Consider the following 27396-nt stretch of genomic DNA (forward strand, 5'->3'; position numbering starts at 1 on the left):
TTCGGAGTACTGTGATCTGTAAATGAAAAGCTCAAAAGACAAAACCTCCACCTGAACTTATTTTGCGTTGTGGCACAATGGCTCAGTGGCTGGAGTTAGTCTTCCTGGACTGAAGCTGAAGACCCCATGAGGATTATTAAAGACCGACTGTAACGACCCCTTTGGTCAGTATGAAGAGGTGTCTCGGTGCTTCCCCCTATGAACCCAGAGGACATACCAACTGTGTATTGCATTGCGGGTGTAATAAAAAGAGAGGTGTGACATGAAACAAATACAAAAAGAAAAATAGTTGTGCTCTACGTTTGTAAGACTTAACATAATACTAATAATACATTATTCACAAGCTCTAAAAGCTTGACATCTAATGCGTTATGGAACAGTGTTTAGTTAGTCCTGTTACTGTGTGGAGACATGACAAATTGATCTGTGAAACAATCACCTTTGATGTTACAAGGACTGGATGCAGCAGCAAACACATTTAAGCTCGCCTTACATGTTGTTGTTCCCACTTACTAAAGCATTTAGTTCCCCTTTTGCTCAAAGGTTTATGAATGATTTTACCTTATACAGGGTTTAAAAGTTTAATCTATTATGGGAATGGAGTGAAGAGTGAGGTCTGTGCTTTTTCCAATTTAATCAACAATTCTCCTCAAGAGACAGAAAGAGAGAAAAACATCAGCAATGCATTTGTCCTACAAAATATTGCCCGTGTAGCCAGAACCTGATGTTGCATATGCCTCTGTGCCACCAAACTTCCATGTCACCTAAAACCAATTAAAACACATGGAAGAGCCGTACTGTTACACCCGGTGACATATTCCTTGAACACAACAAGGGTATTTTACTCTAAAACAACTCTGCATTTTCGATCTCTTAGCTTGTCGTCAGGCAGACGTGGAGCTTGGGGCACACGGCTGGGTGTTTACACTGCTTTGCTAGTTTGACGAGCTGGGAGCAATAATACCTTACTGGGACAAAATAGTACCATACACCTCAGGCTTTGGAACAAACATGTCTGAGGATGTTTATCAAGAGTGTTTATATAAAGAGCGAGGAAGGCGTTCAGTAGTTTCACATATTTGTTGAGATATCTCATTCATAAACATTGTGTAGACACTTCCCATGGAAGGTAATAGTCAAAGCCACGTGAGTATTTCTTGGTGAATTTCCATGACAAGAGAGCTATGATGGGGCTGATGAGCTCATACATGGTGGTTGCTTTCTGGGTTCAAGGGGTGTTGTACATCATCTGACATATATTTCTGCAAAATGAGAATATCATTCTTCAGACAGGAAGAGTCTAAGGAAGTGCATTCCATTTGGGAATACATTTATCATGTGATTATTCAATATTTGATCTGTAATCTACTATAGTTCAATTTTGAACATTGATTAATATGTCATACATGATTAGGATCTGGAACTGGTAGTCTGCAGACTGCTTTTTAAATTAAAAGGTCTAACCAATTTAAATGCATGTGCAACACATCATTACAACTTCATCACTTTATGACATTTTTGAATTTGTAAAACCAAGGAAGAAACTAAAGTCATCATGGGCCTGTTTTATCAAATGTCAAAGATAATCAGGCAATTTTTGTTTTATTATGTCATAGTTCATAAAGAAGGTCTCTCAACAAATGTTATGTGAAATGATGAGATCTTAGTAGACAATCTTGTCATGATTAAGAGATGCTAATTGACAAGAATGAGATAAAGTTGTATTACGCAATATGACTTTGTCATCAATTACCATTGTCTTTTAGTTAGTAAAAGCAATGAGCTGTTCATATTGCACGTCTGAAATCTGGAAATCCTTTTTTGTCAAAGCAAATCACAGTACATACTTATAGATAGACAGACAGACAGACAGACAGACAGACAGACAGACAGACAGACAGACAGACAGACAGACAGACAGATAGATATATTAGAGCTGTGAAAAATAACGTGTTAATGCATTATGATTAAATTACAGGATTCTTTTTTTTTTTTTTTTTTGGAACGCATGCGCAGAATGAGCTTCTAATATACCTATTCAACTTATTCCGCTCTAATGCAGTCAGACGTAGATGTCAGATGTTCACTCTGCGGGAAGACGTTGACGTTTGACCATCGCACAAGCAGCCTTAAGTACCATCTCAACGCGAAGCATGCGATGGTCGGCGAGGGGCGTTCAAGGGTAATGCGTCAAACCAGCCTCACTGAACTACGTAGACCCCTCACTAAGTCTGCCTGTGGCAAGCTGAGTAGCATAGTTGCGGAATGGATTGCAATAAGCTGTCGACCAATTAATATTGTTGAGGATGAGGGGTTCACCAAAGTTTGGCGAGTGGCAACGAGGGACCCGAGCATCAAAGCACCGCAACGATGCACAATCACAACAAAAATCCACGAGCTGTATGAAGCTGGGAAGAACGAAACGAAAAATGACTTGGCTGCTACGGAACACATGGTGCTGACAGGGGATCACTGGACTTTTGTGATTATTGAGAATTACCTGGCGAGCAGACGTCCTCTTTTTCCCGGACTTGTCCTCTTTTCGGGACCTAAAAAATGCATCTGGCAGGGATTCCAAAAACGGCCGGGATTTTGCCTCATTGGATATTTGTGTTTCTCTGAGTCTTTCACTAACTAGTTATTACGCTCTTACAAGTTTTGAAACGGTATCTGACGTTTCACCTTCACGCGCAAACTCTGACGGTAGAGAGAACTGTCATTGATCGACCGATCTCAGGGTTGCCAGATGCACAATAATTATCCTCCAAATACAACCATTTTGAGCCTTTGGTACGATACGACGCCATCACCAATCTGGCAACACTGAGCACCTTGTCACCTCCACTCGTGACGAATATCCTGTTAGGCTCTGAAGAAACTAGTTCGGCATAAAACATCGCTGCATCAATAATCAACTGGAATAATCACTGACAAACTTTTTTTTGGCAGTTTAGCACAACTCGTTCTTTTTTTATGAGCTAAAGATCGCATAGATGCTTGACTGTGGAGCGGGATGAAACAATAACAGGGTTCACCTCACAGCCTATAGTTGCATTGTGTACAACAGCACCCCAATGTATAAATGACAATGTATATATCTGTCTTTTATCATAAATCTTTATGTTCTCACAAAAATATACCGAGAATATCGGTAACATGTGATTAATCATGATTAATCTACAGAAACCTGTGATTAATTTGATTCAAAATTGTAATCATTCCACAGCCCTATATATATATATATATATATATATATATATATATATATATATATATATATATATATATATATATATATAGTTTGTTTTGGAGTGATTCTGGAATGTGAAATTATGAATGTTGTAAGGTTCACTACAAAGTCAAAGGACATATTTAGGAGACCTGGGTCACCCCCTGAAGTGACTTTCATGAATTTTAGTGTCATCATGTTTTCCAACACCATGTAACTAATTATTACTATCAAGGTGAGATATGAGCCAAAGGAGGTCCGGTGGATGCCACTACCTGTTAACAAACACTACTTTTTTGATAGAAACAATATTATGGCTGCTGACAAATGCCTAGACATGTTCTGTATCATGTTTCCTGTATATCCATATTCTGTATGTCAGAAAAAAAAAAACAATTGCAAGTACATTTACTTACAATTCAGCAGTTGAGAGGGCCATTATATGTGCTATTTGTGGTTGAGTGATGCAGTCTTGTGAGCAACGTTACTGGATGAATCAACCTTTGTTTGAAGGAAAGCACTACACTATGTCTTACTACATGTGTATTGCTACGGTTCAAGGCGTCGATACATTTTGTGTATTACAAGGTGCAGTGGAGTATAACAGATCTGTTATGTCTTTCATGGAATCTGAACTCCTTTTTAATATTTTTATTTTGTTTATTTTTTTTTCATTTTTCATATCTGTCCTTTGTACTGCTCTCTAATATTGTTTTATTCCAAGCTCTAAACCATGGTTATTACCTTAACTTGCAGTATGGACACAAGGGATACATTTAGAAGTAATTCTAGTACAAATTTACAAGTGTTTCAGCCTTTTGCATCAGAGACTCCTCTGTTCGCTGCATTTTGCTCTGCTTCATCCCAACATGAGAGAGGTTAGTGGACACATGAAGGATGTAGAGACTTGTTTGGCTGTGGATGAGGCAATATGCCAGGGTAGGACCATCAAAAGTGGGGGCATGCTGCTCCAGAGAGCTGGGTTTTTAAAATGGGCTTGGTGGCTCTCAGTGGGACTTCTGCGTCATCTGACAGCAGAATAAAGTTCTTTTGGCAGACAGAGCAGAGTCTCGGGCACTGTTGGATGTAGTCTCTAAAGCCAAACAAATTAGAGCCTGAACATGAAGAAATATTAAGAAAAAAGGTTATGACACATTATATATGAAAAAGACCCACACAACCAAAGCAATGGTGGCCGGTAAAGAATTCTACTCGTTTTTATGTATATAAGCATTTAGATTACACACACACACACGCACACAGTGGAGTCGAGCACTGACCCTTAATTGGAGCGCACACTTATTAGTCCTTTACATCAGAAGTCTCTGTGGGCCGCTTTACCTCTTAATCCATGTCTTGCGCATTTTTGAAAATTGTTTTATAAACATTTGAGCAAACAACTGGACACCATGATCTGTCTCTGTTTACTAAGGTTATCACTATTGATCTGTTCATATAAACATACTGTATGTCACAACCAAGTAATATGAAATATATTCTGTGATATGTTCGTAGGGCTGCCGAGTTTGATATTTCAACCTTCTTTTCGCAACACACCATAATCTACAAAACTGATACTTTTAACATGATTACATTAGGTTAGATTGGAGTATCAGGATTTAGAGAACATTCTTTTTATTCATTTTTAAATATGATTCTTTCAAAAATTATAAGACAAAGCAAAAAAAAACAACATTAATTTTCAAACCCTTCATTAAGAGCATGTTCACAACTGCATAATACAAGACTACTGAACAAGACTTACGCTTGATTCATTTTTATTTGCAGAAACAAAAACAAAAAAAGCTTTCCAAGAAAATGCTGAGGCTTCAAAGTAAAATTATCAAAACTTAGGAAAGCTTGAAAAAAAAAAACCCTGTTAAATGTGCCTAGAACAAGATGATCCATATTGAAGTGATCGTAAATATCTAAATTTATCATTTTACCACCTGATAGTGAAGAATAAAAAGCATAGGAATCAAATTCAAATAAAAGATTGCAATGAATCTATTGATTCCAAACGTATCCTGCAAGGGAAATGGGCCAAGTATTGCTCCAAAGTTGAACTGTCTTTATTGTGAGGTCTGAGACACCTCAATGTCAAAAGATTGCTTGTAATAACTTTTAGTGGCCACTTCATGAGCTCACCTTGTCTTATGTCCCTGGTGACATTATGAGGAGATGATGAGGGACCTGCTGCCGCTCCACTCTCTGGTTGTCTCCGACAGTGTTTCATGAGATTAAGCTTTACTCGATACTGTCGATCGATTTGTCATATGCCATTGTAGCTATAATGCGGATCAATGTATTGAAACAAATATTCTCAAAGTTAGATTCCCGGCTGACTGCCTTTATTCAAATCAACAACTTTTTTGCACACCAACTGTTTACTCAGTAAACACTTTATGAAGAGCATATGCTAGTCAATGCAACAAGCTAGGTCCCTCAAATAGAAAACAATGTCACTACCGCCGAGGGGAGACAGGGTTTAGAGGCTCAGACACTCTCTAGCCTAGCATTACAATGGGGCAGATAGCGAGTGCCACACATGGAGGTTTCAGCATCTCAGATGCAGCCATCCACCTGGAAAGTTTGAATACCACAGTGCGTTGAGTTTGCAGAGAAAAGTGGTACAAAAAAGAGACAAAACACCAAAAAGGACAACAGGTTGAAGGCAACATGGAGGCCAGAGAATACACCACGCATCTTACTACAGCTGGGGAATGGAAGGTACTGATGAAGGCGCAAGCAATTCATCAAACCTTGAACTAAGATGCATAGAACAACAGCAAAAGGCTTTAGTGGATACATGATCACTGACTCAATGCAATACAATCTTGATTAATACTAAATATTATGGGATGTAAAGAAGAGTTATCAAGTCATGTGAGTTTTAAGAGAAAGAAGAGCACAAAATAGTTTCAGATTATTTTCCCCATTTCCAGTTCCTCCTTATGTACTAGTAATGTTATTACTAGTGTAAATCTTAGAAGGCCTGTGTGGTTAGGAATTTCTCAGACACATAAAATACAGAAAGCAGAGGACAACTGAACATTATGCAGCAGCAATATGGACACGGTGATTGTCATACTTTATGCCAAGGTCACCATTGTTGGTCACAGCAATTGTTTATTGGAGGTTTCTGAAGTGGCAATGCCTTTTATCCAAGCAACACTGAGGGCTTTACAGTTCAAACTAAGAGAAAATCGAGCATCAAAGAAGGTGAAGAGGCAAAAACAGCTCAAGGGGTCTTTGATATGAAAGATGGCATCAAATATAAAGCGGGGGGTGAAAAAAAAAGTTTTAAACATGTGGCCAGCTTGTGTTGAATAAAGAAAGTTGAAAACTGTTTTATGATGGCTGCCCAATTTACACAGTGCAACGCATTACTGTTTTTGGTGGGAGAGAAACATAAAACTAGAAGCAATTTAAGATCACGCTGCTTCCAAAAGCCACCCCCAGATTTATTAGTACACTGTTTATTTCCTACAGAAGATGATACACACTTTCTTTACTTTACCCATTTTGGTCTTTTCAGATTCTTGGTTCTCTCTTTTGCACTTGATAAACACACTATATATGCAGAGACTAATGTTCACTTCACCATGGAAAGCTTTGCCAGGCTTGTCATCAATCTTGCTTTATAAAACCTCTATCCATATACATTAAGCCAAACTTCAAACCACCTCTAAAGCTTCAAACATAGGATAATCATGAAGATACACTATATGGATTTTTCTGTTTGAGAAGTCGACTGTGTTTACCGAAGCAAACTTTGTATCACAAAATACATGCTTCAATGAGTGGTAACCCATAGTCATATCCATGTTCCCCTGTCACATGCTCCAGTGAACATTATTATGGTATGCTTTCCTGTTTGGTTTACCACAAATGCAGTTACTGTTGTATAACCTCCTTCAAATTCATAGGAAGATAGCTATCTCTTTTGTATTGTGTGAAGGAAACCGGAACAGGATGAACACTAACAAAAACCTTCACTGGGTTACTGTCTTCACATTCTTGATTTACTGTAATTGATATATATCTGAGATAAGACCTTGATGATTATAATTAAAAATGCCTGTGGCTATCTCAATTGATCTTTGAGTACATTTCCTCCACTACTAAATTCGTCCGAAAATGCTGATTATATAATAGGATTATGTCATGTAAGTACCAAAAAACTGAAATGAATAAGTGCAATGTTAATTCTGTCCACTTGTGACCTTTTTAAACTAAGAGAAACCTCCATCTGCTGGAGGGCACACTCAATTGCAGATGCATAATTATCTATTGCTGTTTTCTCACCATACCACGTACAGCCACTCTATGGCATAAGTGTCTGCACCGACTCCCACCAGAACCCTCTCTCAGCTGCCCATCAAAATTATCTCTGCAGCGGGCCAATTAGTCATCATCTGCCTTCTTTTGTTGGGTTCACACAGTCAGACGTTCTCTGATCTCAGTAAATGATTAGAATAATGGGTCTGTAGTCATGGATGCTGATAATTTGAGTCTTTTTTGATACATCAAATCAATTCAGTGTGCTGACAATGCAACACAACATCTGAACATTGTATCATAAAAGCTTTCCAAGACTTTGAAAAATGTCACATGTTTGAATATACACGCAACAAAACCAGATGGAAATAGGGGTTACTCAAATATATAAAACAAAACTTTCTGGTGCTATGAAGCCCTTTTGACACGCTTAAAACCAGAATTATAGCATATAACTAAATATAGAACTTTGAATGTGTGTGAGAAATTGGCATTATGAACATCATACATTTGTATGGAATTTTATGTAGATCGGATTTACCTACTAAGTATAGAGACCAATAGTTGGTGATATGACCATGATCAACAATTGGCCTGTAGATGTCTTCAGGCCTGGAGTCTCATCAAACTTGTGCAGTTTGGAAAAGATCTGACCATAATCTGACCATCAAGTTACATTAGTTAATTGGTTATGGCAAAGGATCAAAATTCACCATGCTGCCACATCGCATTCAACGAATCCTTTCAATCTCCACAATGAAGCATCAGTTATCAACCTCCTCTTCTGTGGAACCAGCTTCCACTTTTAGTCCAGGGGGCAGACACGGTCACCTCATTTAAGAGTAGACTTAAGACTTCCTCTTTGATAGTGGTTATAGTTAGGGCTGACTCCGACCTTTGATTCAGGAAGTTTTTTTCAGAGGGAGAGTCAGACAACTCCCCTCGCGATTCACGAGGGCAACTCACCCTGTGATTCCGTCAGAGAGATTTCCCCTCCAATTTTCAGAAGTTCTGCTCTAGGCTCAGACTGCTGGGGGATCTTAGGATACCTCATTCCTCTTTTCTTTCTGGATGAATTCATGTCTCTTCAATGCACAATACTAACTCTATTTCTTCCCGGGAGCCTCTGTGCTTTCTCGCCTTAAGTTTCCATGGATCGCTGTGTCTCAAGCCGGTCCTGCCTCCTGCCATGGCGGCCCTGCTGATAACCCGCCTCTCTATCTCCTTCTGCTGACATGGATCCTGGTTATCTAGATCGTGGTCCATGCCTAATACTCATTATATGACTAATTTGTCATATTCATTCTAACTCTGTTGTGTTGTTCATTCTGTACACATGGCATCTATTGCGTCTGTCTATCCGGGGAGAGGGATCCTCCTCTGTTGCTCTCCCGAAGGTTTCTGCCTTCGGGAGAGCAACCCTGTGAAAGTTTTTTTTCTATTTTTTGGGGGAATTTTACCTAAATCTTATCTGAGGTCACGGGACCGGGATGTCGTATGTGTACAGATTATAAAGCCCTCTGAGGCTAATTTATAATTTGTGATTTGGGGTTGTACAAAATAAACTGAGTTGATTTAATAAGGTCTTAATTTTTTCTGAAAACATTTGAGATGATTGATAACTTTTCATTGCTTTTTAAGATTATGTTGACCGCATTTGAAATTGGGTTAGACCTCAAGGCGGAGTTTGTTAAAGTACAATGACTTGAAACAGTTGGCTAATGGCTAACTTCCTGATGGGTTTACGGTATAGCTGTCAAGCGATTAAAATATTGAATTGCGATTGAGGGAGAGAGAGAGAGAGAGAGAGAGAGAGAGAGAGAGAGAGAGAGAGAGAGGTGAACATAACAGTCAGGCTTCATAGGTCCTGCCGTTGGATGTGATGTGTATTATATCAGCTAGATCCTCGTCCTTCACAACGTTAACAGGCTACACGCAGTATTCCCCATTTAGCTTTGGCTGCAGTAAGTTTGTTCTTCGTTGTGGTGCCCAGGTGTTTCTGTCCGAAGTCATTCATTCTTGTCTGGCTATGACGAGGAGCGCAGAGTTAGCATCAGCTGTGTGCTTGGCCATCAAGTGGTATTTCAGTCTGGATAGCTACGATGATAGCTCAGTTCACAATCATGACAAATGGCTTATACCACTTCGGTTTTGTCAAGGGAACCATCTGATAACTATTTGAAAGTAAACTTTCCATTCATTAGCGTCTTATCATTCATTTTGCCGTACCGCGCTCACCATTCATTCATTTCAAACAGTAACAGCCTAGCTTCCAAGCGCAAACGACGTGCCTATTGTTTTGCTTCCGGTTGAGCCATATCAGGTTGAGCTACATCTGGCGTTGACAAATAAAATGCGTTAACAGCGTTAATAAAATTGACGGCGTTAAAATTGGTTTGCGTTAACGCCGTTAACAACGCGCTAAAATGACAGCACTAATATATATATATATATATATATATATATATATATATATATATATATATATATATTTATGGAGTTACTGTCAACCATAAAACCTCACCTAAAAGCTGATGATTTATGCTAAGAGGTAAAAAATGAAGGTTACTCAAAGGTATCTCATCAAAAAATTAATCCATACCCTTATCAGCCATCAATCTGAACTATTGCTGAATCTGTTTATATGACTGTGTTCATGTGAGTGTGCCAGTAGGCATGTGTGTTGCACCCACAAATACACAGACACACACTTTCACTCACACTTGTGCTGACCTTAACTTCAAAGCAGAGAGCCAAAGCTCTTAAAGTCTTAAAACTGATGGTCTGGATACTCTCATCTCCTGTTCGCTGTGTCAAGTCATTATAGTGCACCAAGTCATTAGCTGATGGTGTAGTCATCCATTACAGCTAAGAGGGAATATAGCAAAGGCGAAGCAGAGAGGAGTCCAACTTCAAGATGTTCAGATCATGTGAAGGACAAGTTTTCTTTCTTTTTCTTTGGTGCTGAATATATCTTTGTAGCTGTCATACATTCACTGAATACTTTTGTGTTTATGGTGAAATTCAAATATTAGATCAGATCTGGAGACTTTACAGTCTAAGATAAAATACAATTAAAAAAGTTGTTTATTCAAGTGTGCATACATATTAGAGGTTTGATTTCATGAACTTCAAATCTCTTAAGAAATAGAAATACAGCCTCACGGTAGTACGCGCCCACCAGCCAGTAATGTAGGAGTTTACTGTCTGTCCAAAATACCATCACACAATATTGTTATCCGATTAGACATGTGTGGGAAATGTGTGGGTTATGGCCAAAAACATGTTTTCTGTGGTCAGTGACGTTTGACCACCAGATTCTAGTCAGTTCAACCTTGAATGCAAGTGGACATGTGTGCCAATTTAAACAAAATCCCCTCAAGGCGGTCCTAACAAACTGCATTTACGAGATTGAGACGAGAGGTGATATTGACCTTGTTCTTTGACCTTTTACCATTCAAATCCAATCAGTTTATCTTTAAAAGTAGATGGATATTTGTGCAACATTTGAACATGTTTGCTCAAGGCGTTACCATGATATTAAAAGAACGGGCTGGCGTGAGGTCACATCGATTTTCACCTTTGACCATTGACCATCCTTGAGTTCAGGTGGACGTTTGTGCAAAAAATGTGAAAAACAACCCCTCTAGGCATTCCTGAGCAACGGAGGCATAAAAGAGGAAACCCACTTCAGTGTATAAACCAAGTATAAGTGGGAATAAATGTGATTTCCACAAAGTGACCATGAATGCAATCGTTGTCAGTTATTTTACTGTCACATAAACATTAGGAATTTTTTGTTGTGAGTATTGTGAAGTCCCTTGTGGTGAATGTAGCATTCAAGGTTAAGCTGTTGATTGCCAGAAAGGGTCATAACACAGTTTAGGGCTGTTAGGTAAATCAGGTTTCTCGGCCTTTAAAAATGGGGTCCAAATAGATTTGGAGACATAAAAAACATGTCTGGTGTGCTGCACGAGAAAACGTTTGGCAATACTTGAAGCATTATATGAACCAGCTCGAGATAATATGATATCTGCACATGTATTTAGTGATTATAATACATTTATCAACTAGATAGTTGTTGTTAACTGTATTATAATCACTAAATCCATGTGCAGATATCATATATATATATATATATATATATATATATATATATATACACACACACACATACACATATATATACATATATATATACATATACATATATATATACATATATATATATATATATATATATACACACACATATACATATATATATATATATATACATATCTATATATCTATATATATATACATATCTATATATATATATAGATATATATATATACATACATATCTATATATATACATATCTATATATATACATATCTATATATCTATATATATACATATCTATATATATACATATATATATATATATATACATACATATATATACATATATATATATACACATATATATATATACATATATATATACACATATATATACATACATATATACACATATATATATACATATATACACATATATATATACATATATATATATATATATATATATACATATATATATATATATATATACATATATATATATATATATACATATACATATATATATACATATATATATATATATATATACATATATATATATATATACATATACATATATATATATATACATATATATATATATCGACACCACATATTAGCTCATATTCATTCTTTTTTTCAATAAAGCTCAGTTAGATAAACAGCTTAAAATATTGCTAGTGTAACAATCAGACAGGTCTGTGGTGACGTTGTAGTAATGGGTTGTACCACTGGGTGGGGATTACTTTTGTTTAATGAAATACCGTCTAATCTTCTTCCCAGCATTCAGAGGGTAACTCTCCTGATTTAGTACTTTATATAGTTCACTCTTCCATATGCATAAGACTGAAGAGCTGAGCTGGGATAAAATATGGTTGTATAGTAAATTCAAGTAGAATTTTTGGAAAACCCTTCCTCAGACAGCTATCCCACATATAATGCTAATGGATAGTACCAGCTATAACAAAAACAACCACATTACAGTTCATTACAGTAAACTGTAATGGGGTTATCTGTTTAAACATGGCATAAACTTGGGCTTTTGTCTTCACTTTGTCAAGCCCGAGTGTAACCTGAGTTTTAGACCTTAGTTCCGAAGAAGAGAGAATAATGCATCAGGTTCTGATATTACACCAGTCATATAAGGCACGGTAATATTATGTTCAGTCTGAGTTTTGATAGATCTAAATTATCTTAAAGAAGAAAAAATCTAAATGAACAAGGATAACTGATGTCAATGTTATGGCATCTGTCAGTAAAAATATATTGACCTCTTAGAGGGAAAAAAAGAACAGATGGTACGAAACTTGGCTGATATGAAGAATGTAAGGCGCTGTCACAGCTCATCGTTCTTGCAAATTAATGGGAAAACGATGGCAAGGCTAGGAGTGATTCCAAAAAAAAGAAAAGCAAGGCCAGAGCAGACCTTGTGAGAAGAATATTTATGTTATAGCTTAATGCTAATATTATGTGGCAAGCAATTATATCTGTATTCAGAATGGATAGCTTAGCCCTAATTGACAATGGCATTAAATGCCTGGCTACAGGACAGTTTGATAAAATGAAAAACGTCCTCCTTCATTCTTGACTCACTATAGTTGAGCCAAAAATGTGTATCAGTAGAAATATATTAATTTGTTACAGTCATATTTAAACTTCAAAGCCATTACATGATGAAAATATTTAAATTGTATCAACATGACTGAAAATGTTTTTTTTTCATTTTGTTAGTTGTGTGGACATAGTGGCGATCATATGGTGATTTTTATTTATATAATTTACTATTTGTTTTGTCCTTCATGAAAACAACATATTTTTAATATACATGCAAATCCTTCTTTGTGTTATAGTGGAACTAAGAGATGACAGCCTTTTGTTCACTGGATGAATGTTTTTTGCAACTATGAAATCAGAAAACTGCTTTCTCATAGCAACGTCGAAGGAGGCAGACGTTATATGGCCCAATTCATTACAGTCAGTGAAGGAGGGAGAGAAAGACGAAGAGGGAGGGGGGTCATTAAAGCTCCTGGTTTAAGCCCATCCCATTCTGAATATGTAAATGTCTCAGGCACAGAGAAAAACACAGCAAGAGAAAAGCGAGGAGGGGAGAGGGGAGAGAGAGAGGGAGAGCGAGAGGGAGAGAGAGAGAGAGAGAGAGAGAGAGAGAGAGAGAGAGAGAGAGAGAGAGAGAGCAGCACGAAAAAGCGAGTGAGCGATCAAGGGAAAGAGAGCAGGAGAGTGAGGGAAAGAGAGCGAGCACTCTGAATTGTGAGTGGCTTACGACACTCAGTGAACAGAAGGTGCTTCTGCATGCACTGTCAGTGTACTGCTCTGCTGCAAGGGATTGTGTACTCCTTTGCTTACCACATTTACCGTCCATGCCATACCAGCACCAGCCTTCAGCAGCCTATATCAGCCGGCTGAGAAAACACCGGGAGCGCAAGGGAGTGAAAGAAAACTGCACGCCACGGGGGATGCAAGCGGCTTCGAAACCAAGATGAGCCACTGAGATGACAAGGAATACTGTTACCCAAGACAACAGTGAACAGGGTTCACCTCTTTAAATCCTGTTTTTTTTTTCTGCATCCGTCACTGAAAGCATGATCACCCGCTTGAATGGATTTAAACCTTACAAGTCAGTGATTGCTTTTAGAGATGGATGATAATATGTGTTGACAGATCTGCTAAAACTTAAGCAGGAAGGGGAGGAGAAAAGAACAAGACATATATTTAAGAAGATTTTTCCTCGGTCTTTTTTTTCTTTCTGTGGTTGTCTCTCCTTCCCTCTGATCATTGCAGCAGAGGACTGCGGAGGAGCAAAAGAGACAGAGCTCATGTATGCAGACAGGGGAACTTGCACTTCCTACCATCTAGCTGAAAGCTACTTGGATTCCTTCTCTTTCTGGCTCTTTCACTTGAGGAGAACTAAGACATTGTAAGCCTGCCAAGGATCTGGTGTCCACTGAAAAGAGAGACGGGAGGGAGGGGGGGGAAGAATTTGTACCACAGTGGGGTCTTTTTTAGATTCGCACATAATTAGTGTCGGGGCACAAAGCGAGACGCTGAATGGAGATTGTCAGCTTTTGGATAGGGGTGAGTAGGAATCTTTTCAAATAAGATCGATCAATGAAGAGAATTTTATTTTTTCCATCTCCTCTACTCTCCACCCACTGCTTGATATCTGACATAAGCAAGGAGACTTGCCCTCTATCCTTTTTGCATTTTCAACAAAGATTTCTTTAGTTGACAAAGTAAATGAAGTATAATATTACCGTTTACAGCTAGAATACAAAATTGCAACGAAACAGATTATTAAATTGATTAAATATGATGTGATCGCTGCAAAAACAATATCCAGAGTGGTTCAATGGACATTTTCTCAGAGACATCTCTGGATATTTATGCTAATGGATTTCCTTCTAATTGGACTGTACTTAAAGTGGCCACTGAAGAAGCCCCCTGGGTTGATACTGTGTATATTGGGGATTTTTCTGAGGACTGTTCCCTTGGTGGAGGGGGTTTGTCCAAGGCTGTGTCGCTGCGACAGCAAGCTGCTGTACTGCGAGGGGCTCAACCTCACAGACATTCCCCGCAATCTGAGCAGCGCCATGGGCCTGTCTATGAGAGAGAACAACTTGACCGAGCTGCGTGAAGGCCAACTGGTGGGTCTGTCACAGCTCACCTGGCTCTATCTAGACCACAACAACATTGACATTGTAGAGGAGGGTGCATTTGACAGGCTAAGACGGGTCAAGGAGTTAGACCTCAGCAGCAACCGGATTGACAGTCTGCCAAATGGCACCTTTAGGCCCCTCCCAAACCTGCGTATCTTGGACCTCTCATACAACAGGCTGCAGGCATTAGAACCTGACCTGTTCCATGGCCTTAGAAAGCTCACTAATTTGCATTTGCGCTACAATGTTTTAAAATTTGTGCCAGTGCGGATTTTTCAAGACTGCCGGAGCATGCAGTTTCTGGACTTGGGATACAACCAACTGCAGAGCCTCGCAAGAAACTCCTTCGCTGGCCTCTTCAAGTTGACTGAGTTGCATCTTGAGCACAATGAGCTGGTTAAAGTCAACCTGGCTCACTTCCCTCGCCTCATCTCCTTACGTACTCTGTACATGCACAACAATCGTGCTACTGTTGTTGTCAACACACTGGACTGGACATGGCATTTTTTAGAGAAGATTGACCTCTCAGCCAATGAAATAGAGTACATGGAACCACATGTTTTTGAAAGTGCACCCAACCTCAAGGTGCTGATGCTAGATTCCAATCGGTTGACCTCCGTGGACCAGCGCATCTTGGATTCTTGGTCTTCTCTGGACAGCATTACCCTGGCAGGGAATGACTGGGAGTGCAGTCGTAACGTGTGCGCTTTGGCCTCTTGGCTGAGTGCCTTCCGAGGCCAGCGTGACAATTCCCTGCTGTGTTCAAGCCCCGACACTGCGCAGGGCGAGGATGTGTTAGATGCTGTATATGCTTTCCAGCTATGCGAGGATCGCCCAATGGAGGTAACTACAGCAGGCCTGTATGCCTCTACAAGGGATCTGGCCCAGGGTGGTTCGGTTTTCCTTGGCCCATTTACCCCTAACCCTTATGAAGGTGAGGGCAGTGAGGTGGTTACCAGTTCTTTCACTGTCACAGTGGGCCATGATGACCAGGAGAGGACCATGCAGATCCACAAGGTGGTGACTGGCACCATGGCACTCATCTTTTCCTTTCTCATCATTGTGCTCATGCTGTATGTGGCATGGAAGTGCTTTCCAGCAGGAATAAGACAACTGAGGCAGTGCTTCAGCAGTCAGCGGCGTAAGCAGAAGCAAAAGCAAAGCATGCAGCAGATGGCTGCAATTTCTACACCGGAGTACTATGTTGACTATAAACCTAACCACATTGAGGGTGCTCTAGTAATCATCAATGAATATGGTTCTTGCACTTGCCAACAACAACCTTCTCGGGAATGTGAGGTGTGACCATGCTTTGTGAATACGTCTTTCCCTGTGATTATCTGGATATACAGCAAATCCCTTTTTGGATACACTGGGGAGGGGAATATTTTGGGAAAGAAGGAATAAATGGATCTTTTCTGACTCTTTTTACACAGCATCTCACTGTGATATGGATGAGTGGGCTTTATGCGGCTGACTATTTTGCAGTGGATTTACTGCTACTGCAATCTACTGCATATTTGAGGCCACAGGGGATAATGGCCACCTGACTCTAGGACCTGTTGATGTTCTACAGTAAACCAGAAAGGAATACATCGTGGGCACTGAGACTTTCTCTCATGGATGGATATTTAAGCTTTAATGTGTCTTTCTACTTCAGGACATTTAATTATTGTTTAAAAAGAAACGGGACACTCATAAGATGAAAAAATAAAAAATAAAACCATTTGTATTATGGTAAACACAATATTTGACAAGCATTTAAAATATTAAAAAAAAATGTTTAAGTTGGATTAAAAATGTAAAATACAAGTCTGTGTAAAATATGTTAAAAAAAGAACTGCAAGTGTGGATAAAAAGTTATAAAAGATAATCTATTACTTTTGTAAAACTACAAAAAAGGTTTAAATAAATGAATTGCTATTCACAGTAAAGTCATTTGTACATGAAAAGCCTGTCAGAAATAATGGATTACAATAGACACAGTCTTTACGCTAATGGACAGGAGATATGTTTCTGCAGTGTATTGAACCAAAAAAAAAAATGAAAAAAAGGGGGCAGAGGGATATCTGCATCTCATCGCCAATGTAAAATCCATGGTCTTTTAGATCTCTTCTCTGTTTTAATTCTCATATTTGTTGTTTTATCATTTGATGTGTTGACTCGCTATCAGTGCAGTTTATTTCCCCTTTCACATTGCCTATCGGAAAATAGATTCAAATGATCTATCACATTTCAATTGGCAAGCATATTTCCATATTATTACATCACTATCTGTGCACTATCCAAGTAAAGAAAGCAGAGTGTCAAAGATCTAAAGCTATGCTTCTTATTGCCTCTCACTCTTTGGATTTCACAGAGGAGTCATGGCTCCTTCCACTGAATCAAGCACACAAAAGGCAACAATCATCAAAACCATGCAAACTTAAATCAAGATACAATTTTCAATTGTATTAGAATCATTGAAGAAATGATCCAGCAGCTTAAGGGAAGATTTGCACATACAATGTTTTTCACTGTGTTTCCATGTAATGTAAAATGTTTGTTGAATACAAGGTCATTTTGAGGTGTATATATATCCTTCTTCCTCTGGTGTTCATTGTGTAAATTAGTGCACTGACAGATGTTGTGTTTCCTGGATTCTTTGACATGAACCGTATGTTGTGTGAGAAGGGGGGAAGAGAGAGAGGGAGACGGAGGATCACAACTACTGCAGAAAGAGGGAACAGACTGCTCTCTAGTGTGCATATTCTCATACTGTGGCTGCATTTTACCTATTGTGCACCATACTCTGCAAACGTTCACAGCTAAGAAAACATCAGTATACTGAATTTGCAGCAGCTTTTCAGAAAAAAATCCAATGCATCAATCTGCATCATTTTTGTGTTATTTTGCGATAAATTAAGATAATGTTTACAACTTGTAAGTCAGCAGGAATAAAAACATGTTTGAGAAATCGCTGACAATCATTACATAATTAGTTTCAATAAGAGTAAAAAAGTTATTTTCAGAGTTATCAACAACATTGCACGTGCAGTTGGTGTTCTGGTGTTCAGGTAAGAATTGGTCGGGTTAGAGATTGTTTGGTGAGCTCTAAAATGGTGGATGATACAAAGTGTGGTAGAAGAAGTGTAAGTGTCCCTCAGGCTATAATATGTTTGAAAGAAATGTTTTCTTTGGGGTAAGGATTCATTTAATTGGACTACGAAGCTAATTATGAGTGGTTCGAAATAAAATAGTGTCTAAAAAGGCAGTCAAGCAGACAAACATGTTTCCAGTATTATGTGGACATATTGCTGACATTGGAGAAAAATTGCATGCTCTAAACAAGAATTCTTGTAATTCTTGTTATCACATATTGTCAAATCCTGGAAGGACCTAAATAGTGAGCCACAGGATATACTTTACTTTTCTATCCTTCTCCAGCTCATAGGATTTATCTCAGGTAAAATCCCACCACAGACTAATCATCCTTATTCTTAGAAAGGATTTGCTGGAAATTCTGTGTTTTGCACTGGAGTGCACTAAATTAAAACTATTTTCTTGTTCCATTCCTAAATAAATGCAAGCCGCAATAAACATGCTTTTCATGTTGTATAATCTAAATCCATTGGGAAACTACTGTTTATTCCTCAAAAACTTCCAAAATGGAAGTCATCAATCAGTTTTCAAAACTGTTACATGTCTGTATATTTGTATGACGTTCTGCTGACAATTGTGTTCAAGTAGTTGGTCTTCACGCCTATCCACGCCAAACTGCACTTAATGATGCGTTTTTAACATAAACTGACCTCAGTGGTCTGTGACAGTAAAGGGACCCTTTTTCAGAAATTACCATTCAAGCAATGTCTGAGGAATTGGTCCATGTAGGATTAAAAATAAAAGGTGGAGTGTGAGCAATATACCCACAATGGACTTTCATGTTTTTGGGCTGTTAACAAGTTAATTATCTATTGGAACTAAATGAACAGTCTGCATGCAGTGCAACTAGTGCTCAAGTAACACAACACTACATTGTGTGTGTTTTTTTAAGGGGAGACATTTTGGGGCGGGATGATAGCTTAAAGTTGCCACGTGGGATTTATGTTCCATTTTGTATTCATGATCCCAAGGGCATCCTACGTTAAGACTCAAAGTAGCTTTTAATCATAACCTGTCATATCATGTGAATGCAATAGACCGCAGTAAGTGTGGTAGGGCTTCATGATGCGGACACCTACTTATTTTCTTTTCTTCACATCCCTGTCTACAATTTTCACCCCCTTAAAGTCCTTCGCAGACCCTTTAACACAACTGCTGGGTACATTTGAGGTTGTGAAGCTTCATTTGTATGAATATTGGATGATGCCTGGCAGAGAGGCCAACACTGGCACAGCTATTGATTTCATTTCAATCTTTTCTTGAACAAGTAACCAGGGCAAAAGGTGATGGAGAATGGCTCTGAATATTTTAAAAGCTTTGAGTCCGGAAGGCTGACGTTTCACTACTTTAGACTTATCTCTATCCCTATTCACCTTTACCTTCCTTCTTCCTCCCTCTCTTTTTTCTGTGCCCATAAAACACAGTAACTGTAGAGGAAAACAACAATTCATCTCCCTGACAGGAGATCAAATCTATGCTTGACCTACGCTTTGGGTGATAATTCCCTCAGGGCAGATATTTGCCAGCATCCATTATAAATGCTTTGATTGATGATGCTCAGTAAAAATCAATACAGATGAGTGGTGACCAAAATTATCATAGTGATAACAAATGTATGTATCTCTCGCTAACATTTTCAAATGTTCACTGATGGATTAGGATAGGTTTGATACAGATGTAAATCCAGAAGAATCCGGATTCAGAAGATGATACGTGGTTGACACGGTGATTTGCGATTAGATGACTGTTCAGTCAGAAAGGTCTGAAATTTTACCTCTTTTAAGAGCAGTTGGGCGAGCAGGCGTTACATTTGTTCTGTACTTTTCAGTGCCGCAGCTGTTTGCCAGCCAGAGGATGTACATGGTTGTATGTACAATGCACATGCTAATAGGTCTGACACTATTGGCCCGTAGCTTATGTGTGCTAAACTGAGCATGTGGTGTATTTGTGGACATGCAGTTATGTTTGTTCACATTTTGGTTGTAAATAAGCCAAAGAGATTTGGAAACCATGGAATCCAGAAATCCAGTGTTATCAGTGCAATGCTTAGATGAGAAGTTACTAACAAAAGAAGTATATAAAAGTAGAGTCACTGATACAATGAGTCAATATAGGGGGGATATGCTGAGCAAAAGGCAGGGCATTCTCTACATGAGACCAGGGTCACATCTAAAGGTCAAACACTAACCATGGAGAGATCCTGCAGACTGCAACTTTACAGGTAGGTGCTAGCTGAGATCTAAATAAACCCAAATTAACCTCACTATCATCAACGTAAAAACAACAGTGGAATACAAAAAGAAACATAACCGCTGTAAGCATGTTTATACCTGTGTGCCCTCACATACTGCACCTCTAATTCTGTGCAGTGCTACATGATGTCTGGGATATAGTTTGCATTACAAACCTGCAGCAAGGGGGGCCCTTCACAGACACAAACAAATCCTTAAAAAATTAATTAACCTGGCTTCCTGTGAGGGGTATCGATCGGGCAACATTCTGCCATTTCATTGGGAATAGGACTGTGCTACATAATAAACGCTTACCACCCCCTCATAACCGGACGGAGAGCTAAATCATGGGTGGCAGCATGTACTGCAGCAGGCTGTAAGGAGCCGGTGATGACTAATGACAATGAGTGGGTGGCTTTCCACTGCTTCTTTTATAACAGGTGGGGTATCAGGATCAATATTCTAATCATCATCAACATTATCTTTGAATCCAAAACCTCTGACACACCATTTTCTCTCTTGCTGTACACATTCTTTTATCTTCCTCATTTCAAACACTGCTGCTGTTGTTTTTATGAATGTGAAATCATTAAAAGTATTACTCCACTGAATTAAATGACAGCCACTAACAAAATATTGCGGTTAGCAAAGATAGAGAGATAGATATCTCCATTTTAACACAATATTGTGATGTTAAACTAACAATAACTTCTCTAAAATATTGGGAAAATTAAACAAATTATAGCTTTATGAATACAGATGCATGTCTAATAGGGAATACATTCATTACTCAGGCTAACTCTGCAGGCAACCTGTAGCCCTCCGCACCCACTGTTTTATTTATATGCACAATACTCAAGCAACACTGAATTAATAATAATCGCTGAAGAGTCATTATTTTTTTTACCTACATAGTACTGTAGGCAGAGCAGTGGAGGCTGATGAGGAAGGTGAAACTGGTTGGAGAATGGGGGCAATGTTTGCAGCTGAGTATTTATTACAGTGAGTCAGTAGGTGAGATAGGAACAGAAGACTGGTGGCCAATATTTTAACAATAATAATAATGATTTATATATATATATATATATATATATATATATATATATATATATATATATATATATATATATATATATATATATATATATATATGTATATATATATATATCAATAAGAGTGTATTTTGTAAATATCTTTCTTGTCATTGCTTGGATTGGTTGGATTAGCCCATGATAATGTTTTTTCTTGCATTTAACATTAAACATCAGGAATAGTCAGTGAGATAATACATGGCAACAGCTGGGCCTGCATCTGGGGCTCCATGTTACCCGCAGAAGAGCAGATGTGGGTCAGCGCCTAATGTTCAGAGTATTATGGTGGCTGAACTACAAAGCTTTATCCGGTACTGCATTCAGGATTTTCTATTCATGTAATACTGTTATTCATACCTTTACAGATAGACCCTGGTGCAATTTATGAGGGGAAAAAAAGATAATTTAGGCTTCAACTTTTACATACATTTACAATTTTGTCTACACCCCAGATCTCATAGGTTCTGCATGTTTTCATATATATTTCTTTCAATTCAGTTATAGACCTCATGTGTGAATAGCCCTAGAATTTAGACGCTTAAAGACATAAACCTGACACAAACTGTGCTCCAGCACCCACACAAGGAAATATCCATCAATAAAATGCATGGCTGCCATTTCTGCATCTGAATGTGGACTGTACTTTCAAATGGGAGTATTCTGTACAAAACCAATAAAGCATTTAAATAATAAAGCTACTATATGTATTGTAAATGCTTGAGGAAATATTTGCTGCAGCACTGACCAGCACACGAATGGTGATAATGGGCTGGGAAGTTATGGTGAAAGCATGAGAAATAAACAGTGTACATGATTGTGTCCAAGAAGAGAAAACACACATACAAAAAGTATCAAATTACATCCATCTGTTTGTTAAATGTGATTGTAACATTGAGTTTACAAGGCTAGTCAAATAATATGTTTTAATGTGAAATAAAAAGTACTTAATTTGATTCAATGCACAGTATGCTTCATCTCATTCTAAAATAGACAAACATGATGTGCATCTCTATTAAATGTATAGCGATACAATATTTTGGCAATATACCAATTATTAAAGAGGCCTTCAATGGACATTTAGATTTACTGTGCAAGGTAGCGTCACCAGAAACTTAAAAAAAGAACTCTCACAAACCAAAAAGGAATAATAAAATATACCCAAGACTGAATTCAAAACAAAGCCTTTTAGTCCTATAAGTTGATGAGTCTACTCCTTACCCGGCACAGAAATACGCTTTCATGTTTCAAGTTATTCACAGTTTAGGATAAATGAGTCATCAGGACGACTGCATCATGTTTCATTATTCATAGTCAGATCACCTCAAATAAATCTGAATCCAAGACAACACTTTGATTAAGTGTTTCAAAGGCATGGCACAGCAAGACTGTAGACACTGCTTTTTGAATAAAAAGTTTACACAGGTTAAGCGCAGTAAAAAAGACAGCATTTATCATTTCCCATTTATCTGATCAGTGTCAGGATGAATAAATGCTAATCTACCCACTCTCCTTGCTCCCTCTTTCTTCCCTATCTGCGAGGGCAGATTGGCATCTCTCCAGTAGCCAGTGAGATTGGCTGCATAAATGGAATTGCCCCATTCTCTAAGTGTCAGCTGAGCAAAGAGAATGTGTTCACTGTTTACAAAACCATTGAGCTAAATGCATCCCTGGTGCAGCAAGTACTTAAGATACAATTTAGTAAACATTTGCACTGTGACGGTCAGTGCATACACAGTTATCCAGCCCAGAGGCGTTACAATAAATACAAAAGATAGACTTACCTGTCATATCCAATGCAGGGCAGAAGACCAATAGATCCAATAAGAAAACCAAAAGAGAGACAGAGAGAGAGAAAAAGAAGCTTGTTAAAATACATACTTTGTGCATTTCATTTCTTTCTGACATATGAACAGGTCTATTAACATACCCTATGTTAAACTGTAAATACATATGAGCTCAATTAGAGGCCGCAGACATTTTTTGGACAATTTGAGACTGCAAAAGAATGCTGTGAGATTAGACGGGCTGGAGCAGAGTATAATGGGGTGTCCACAAAGCATTCACCAGAAAGCCTGCATAACGATAATGAAACTGATGGCGTGTTTAATGTCTAACTTAGAAAAGCCATCACAGTCAACAGTGAAAGGAGAAAGACCACAAAGAGCTTTTATTGGGAGACTGTACTGACAAAGAGCTGCCGGTGCCAGAGCCACACGCTTCTATGCATGTTATATGTATGTCAGGGCTGAATCACATCATTGCTATTAGTGCTTCACACAGTTTTAAAGAAAAGTAACGGGCATACAGCTCATACAATTTTCAGGTAAGTATGTGTTCATGCTATGCAACTTTACCCTGATACTACTTTAGGTAACCATCCAGAATTCAGAATTCATACTGCTATCAGCATATTTCAATAATTCCATCACAATGACCTGAAATAAAGTGACAGCTCCTAATGAGATTTTATATATATATATATATATATATATATATATATATATATATATATATATATATATATATATATATATATATATATATATATGTTAATGTTTAAATATCACTATTATATCGGTTTAACAAACAAAACAAGAAGAGCTAATTGGGTACATCTGTATTAATTAAATCCTTAGAGAATTGATCCCTATTAAATTCAACATATACGTTCACATTTATTTTGGATCCACTCAGTCAATGATATGTTAAGACAAATAGAATATAAAGTACATTTATAGAGAGTGTCAACCTTGCAATATAAGAGTGCGTTTTAGTCAATATGTTATTATTTTTCCTCTTGGCTGCTTTAGATAGAATGGTCCCCCGTGCATGAGCAGGTTCTCCTGATTATGTTTTAAAATGAACCCAATAGGTTTTTTAAATTAACCTAATAACCTTTTTAACAAAATACATTTACAATCATATCACTGAGGCTAATGTTTTGTGACAGCAATATTGCTTTTGGTTAATGCATTGCCAATTTCAATTGGCTCCAGTTTCTCAGCAAGTATATTAATGACAAAAGATAATAATTCACATTGAATCATTAGAGAAAGAGGTGTTGGTTAAAAAATAAATAAAACCGTAAACAAACTTCACGGTCAAAATGAACAACTGTACTGTAAGAGGACTAAGAAAAGAAGGAAGGATAGGTGCGAAAAACTATTCACATAAACACACACAGAAGGTTAAACATACAGCACATGAACCAAAGAACCCTTCTGCTACGATGTTCAATGACATTTGAAGAGAAAATTACAGAGGCAAGCGAAAAGAAATGAAGATTTAAGGAATAGAAAACAGCTAAAATTCAAACATATTGCAGTATTACTGTATGTAAACACTAATGGCAAGGATGCATGTCTGACATTATTATGCCCTGTAAGAGCTGCTGCAATAGAGGTTATGGAACTTAACAATTTTCAAGGCAGAAAAGTAGAGGGTGGTGTACCAAATATTTTGTTGCATTCAAATATCATTATTAACTCAAGAAAACTACAATAATTTAAAATTGACAACTTTGATTGAGCAGTGTGCCATTTACAAGTTGTAATCCAGGAGCTCTTTACGCATTACATCCAGTACTTTATGATGGGGCTAATGCTTGTTGTTTATATGTGTCTGACTTCATTTTCAATAGGTTAGCCTTTGCAAAAGATTAGCAAGGTTAGACTTTAAAACCTTTTCCCTGGGAGTGTGACAAATAAAGGGGTTTAAAATGTCTTTACACAGATCTGCCTCGTGTGTTTTAACAATTCTGACCACCGTAATCCATTAAGTGTCAACTTCAGCAGCATTAATTCAATCATTCTCATAATCAAAATGGTTGCTCTGAGCCCCTGCTGTGGGGCTTAGTGATGGTGTACTGAGAATGAAAAGGCACATTAAAATGGGCTGGAGCATGCAATCCCCCAAAAAGGTATTTGCTGCGCTCTGCATGCACCAAGGACATGTAACAGTAAGGTCAGGATCAAACATCGGCAGAATACTGAATAAGTCAGCCTCCTGGGCTGGGATTTCTGGATCCAACTCATCCCCCCTGTCCAATGGTAAAATGTCTGATCGCTCTAGATAGGCTGTCCCTGAAGGCTTGCTGAAAAACTTCCAACATGCTGCACAAAGTCTGAAGTATAAGTAGGTATATGCTTACAAGAAAACCCTTGCTGTCTACATGAGTGTATAATTCATTATTTAGCTGCATTTCCCCACCCTCTGTCCTTCAATTCTCCTTTTTTAATCTATCATCTTTGGTCATAAATTAAAAACAATTTGCAAAATACCAAAAAACAACCAAAGCTACATGTCACGTATTAACCGAAACCACATACCTCTTGATAACACTTCACAGATGCTTTATTGAAACATTAAGTGCTCTGCTTTTATGTTGAGACACCTACACTGTTGCTAGGCGACCACACAGTCAGCCACTGTCCGCTACGTTGCTATTACATCAGGTAATGTAATTAGAATTGCACCGTGTATCAGTCACGACGCTGCCAATCTGATGCTGTTGTGGCTTTCCTTCATGCTGAACCAGTGGGCAGAAACCAACAGCACGAGCTTCGCTCTCCCTCTTTACATCAATTGTTGTGATGTGCAAGAAGAAAGCCTCACCTCTGTTGTCATTTGATTAGACACAGACAAAAAGCTGTGGTAACGTAGCCATTTTTTTTCTGAACACTTTTTCAACTTGAGGTGCCCGGAGCATTTCTAAAAAACATGCAAGGTGTGCTGGGTGGATAAAAGTGAGGGGCTCTGGGTGCCTAAGCAGCCTACAAAACCCTCAGATCCAGTGAAAACAATTTAAAAAAGGCAGCTCATTGCCAAAAAGGCTGTGATCAGCTGCTCTCTGCAGCTACCAAAGTCTTTAATTCCATTCAGTGCCTAAATGTTTAGTGTGGAAAGAATAAGTTTGGTCCTTAATTGCAAGTTTGTAATCTAACCTACAATAAGCACAGGTGCAACCACACAACTAATCCATGTAACTACTTGTTAAAATAGCACCAAAGTGCTTATCAGGCATGTTTCTCCTGAGCAAGTCAAATGAGACCAGAGAATAAATAACATAATTTTTTTTGTGGACTTTCATATGCACGTACCCTTCAGGCAAGTGTTGTTTCCTCCTCCATTGGAAGCATTAGGGACTACAGTGTGGGAGTGGGAATGAGAGCTGTTGTTTTAAAGCTGGCACTAATGAAACCCATGAGTCTGCAATGACAATAGGAGGATATTTGATGAGAAACTATGCGATCCAGTCTCTGCTTCGTGTATGGCCTTGCATATGTGTCCGTGTGTGCGATTGTATGTGGAAGTATGAAAGAGGGAGAGAGACAGCTGGGGAAAAAATAATTGATTGCTAACATCAGTTTTGTGACATTTCAAGAACTTTTGAAAACTACCATATGGTCCTCTTTCATCTTTTTGATGTTTTGAATGTCCCATGCCTGCAATCCTATGAATGTATTTTGATTATTTTGAATGATTTGAAAAATGGCAAGTACCTTCAAACACACATCATTAGATATATCCACCGACAGCTCTCCATTCGTCATAAAATGCCAAATGCACAAGCATAAAAAGAATTGAAGTTGGAAAAAATGAATCCAAACAAAAAGAGCAGGGTAACTGAGAACAGTTTGAAA

At 38.1% G+C, this 27396-nt stretch overlaps 2 protein-coding genes across 5 annotated transcripts in view; one reads left to right on the top strand and one right to left on the bottom strand.

The window, feature by feature from the left end:
• ctnna2 (catenin (cadherin-associated protein), alpha 2) overlaps nt 1-27396 on the bottom strand; it is a 281855-nt gene that overhangs the window by 93458 nt on the left and 161001 nt on the right. The gene's annotated exons all lie outside the window — the stretch shown is intronic.
• On the top strand, nt 14620-21696 carry lrrtm1 (leucine rich repeat transmembrane neuronal 1). Its single transcript, XM_068589097.1, has one exon. The coding sequence runs from the start codon at nt 15019-15021 to the stop codon at nt 16594-16596; it is 1578 nt and encodes a 525-aa protein (XP_068445198.1). The 5' UTR covers nt 14620-15018; the 3' UTR covers nt 16597-21696.

Source organism: Clinocottus analis, unplaced genomic scaffold (assembly GCF_023055335.1).
Source record: "Clinocottus analis isolate CAN_PGR_092001 unplaced genomic scaffold, fCliAna1.0.p SCAF_22, whole genome shotgun sequence".
NCBI classification, from domain to species: domain Eukaryota; kingdom Metazoa; phylum Chordata; class Actinopteri; order Perciformes; family Cottidae; genus Clinocottus; species Clinocottus analis.

Excerpts from the sequence above, each read along its gene's own strand:
- lrrtm1 (XM_068589097.1), top strand. The coding sequence starts at position 15,019 with ATGCTAATGGATTTCCTTCTAATTGGACTGTACTTAAAGTGGCCACTG.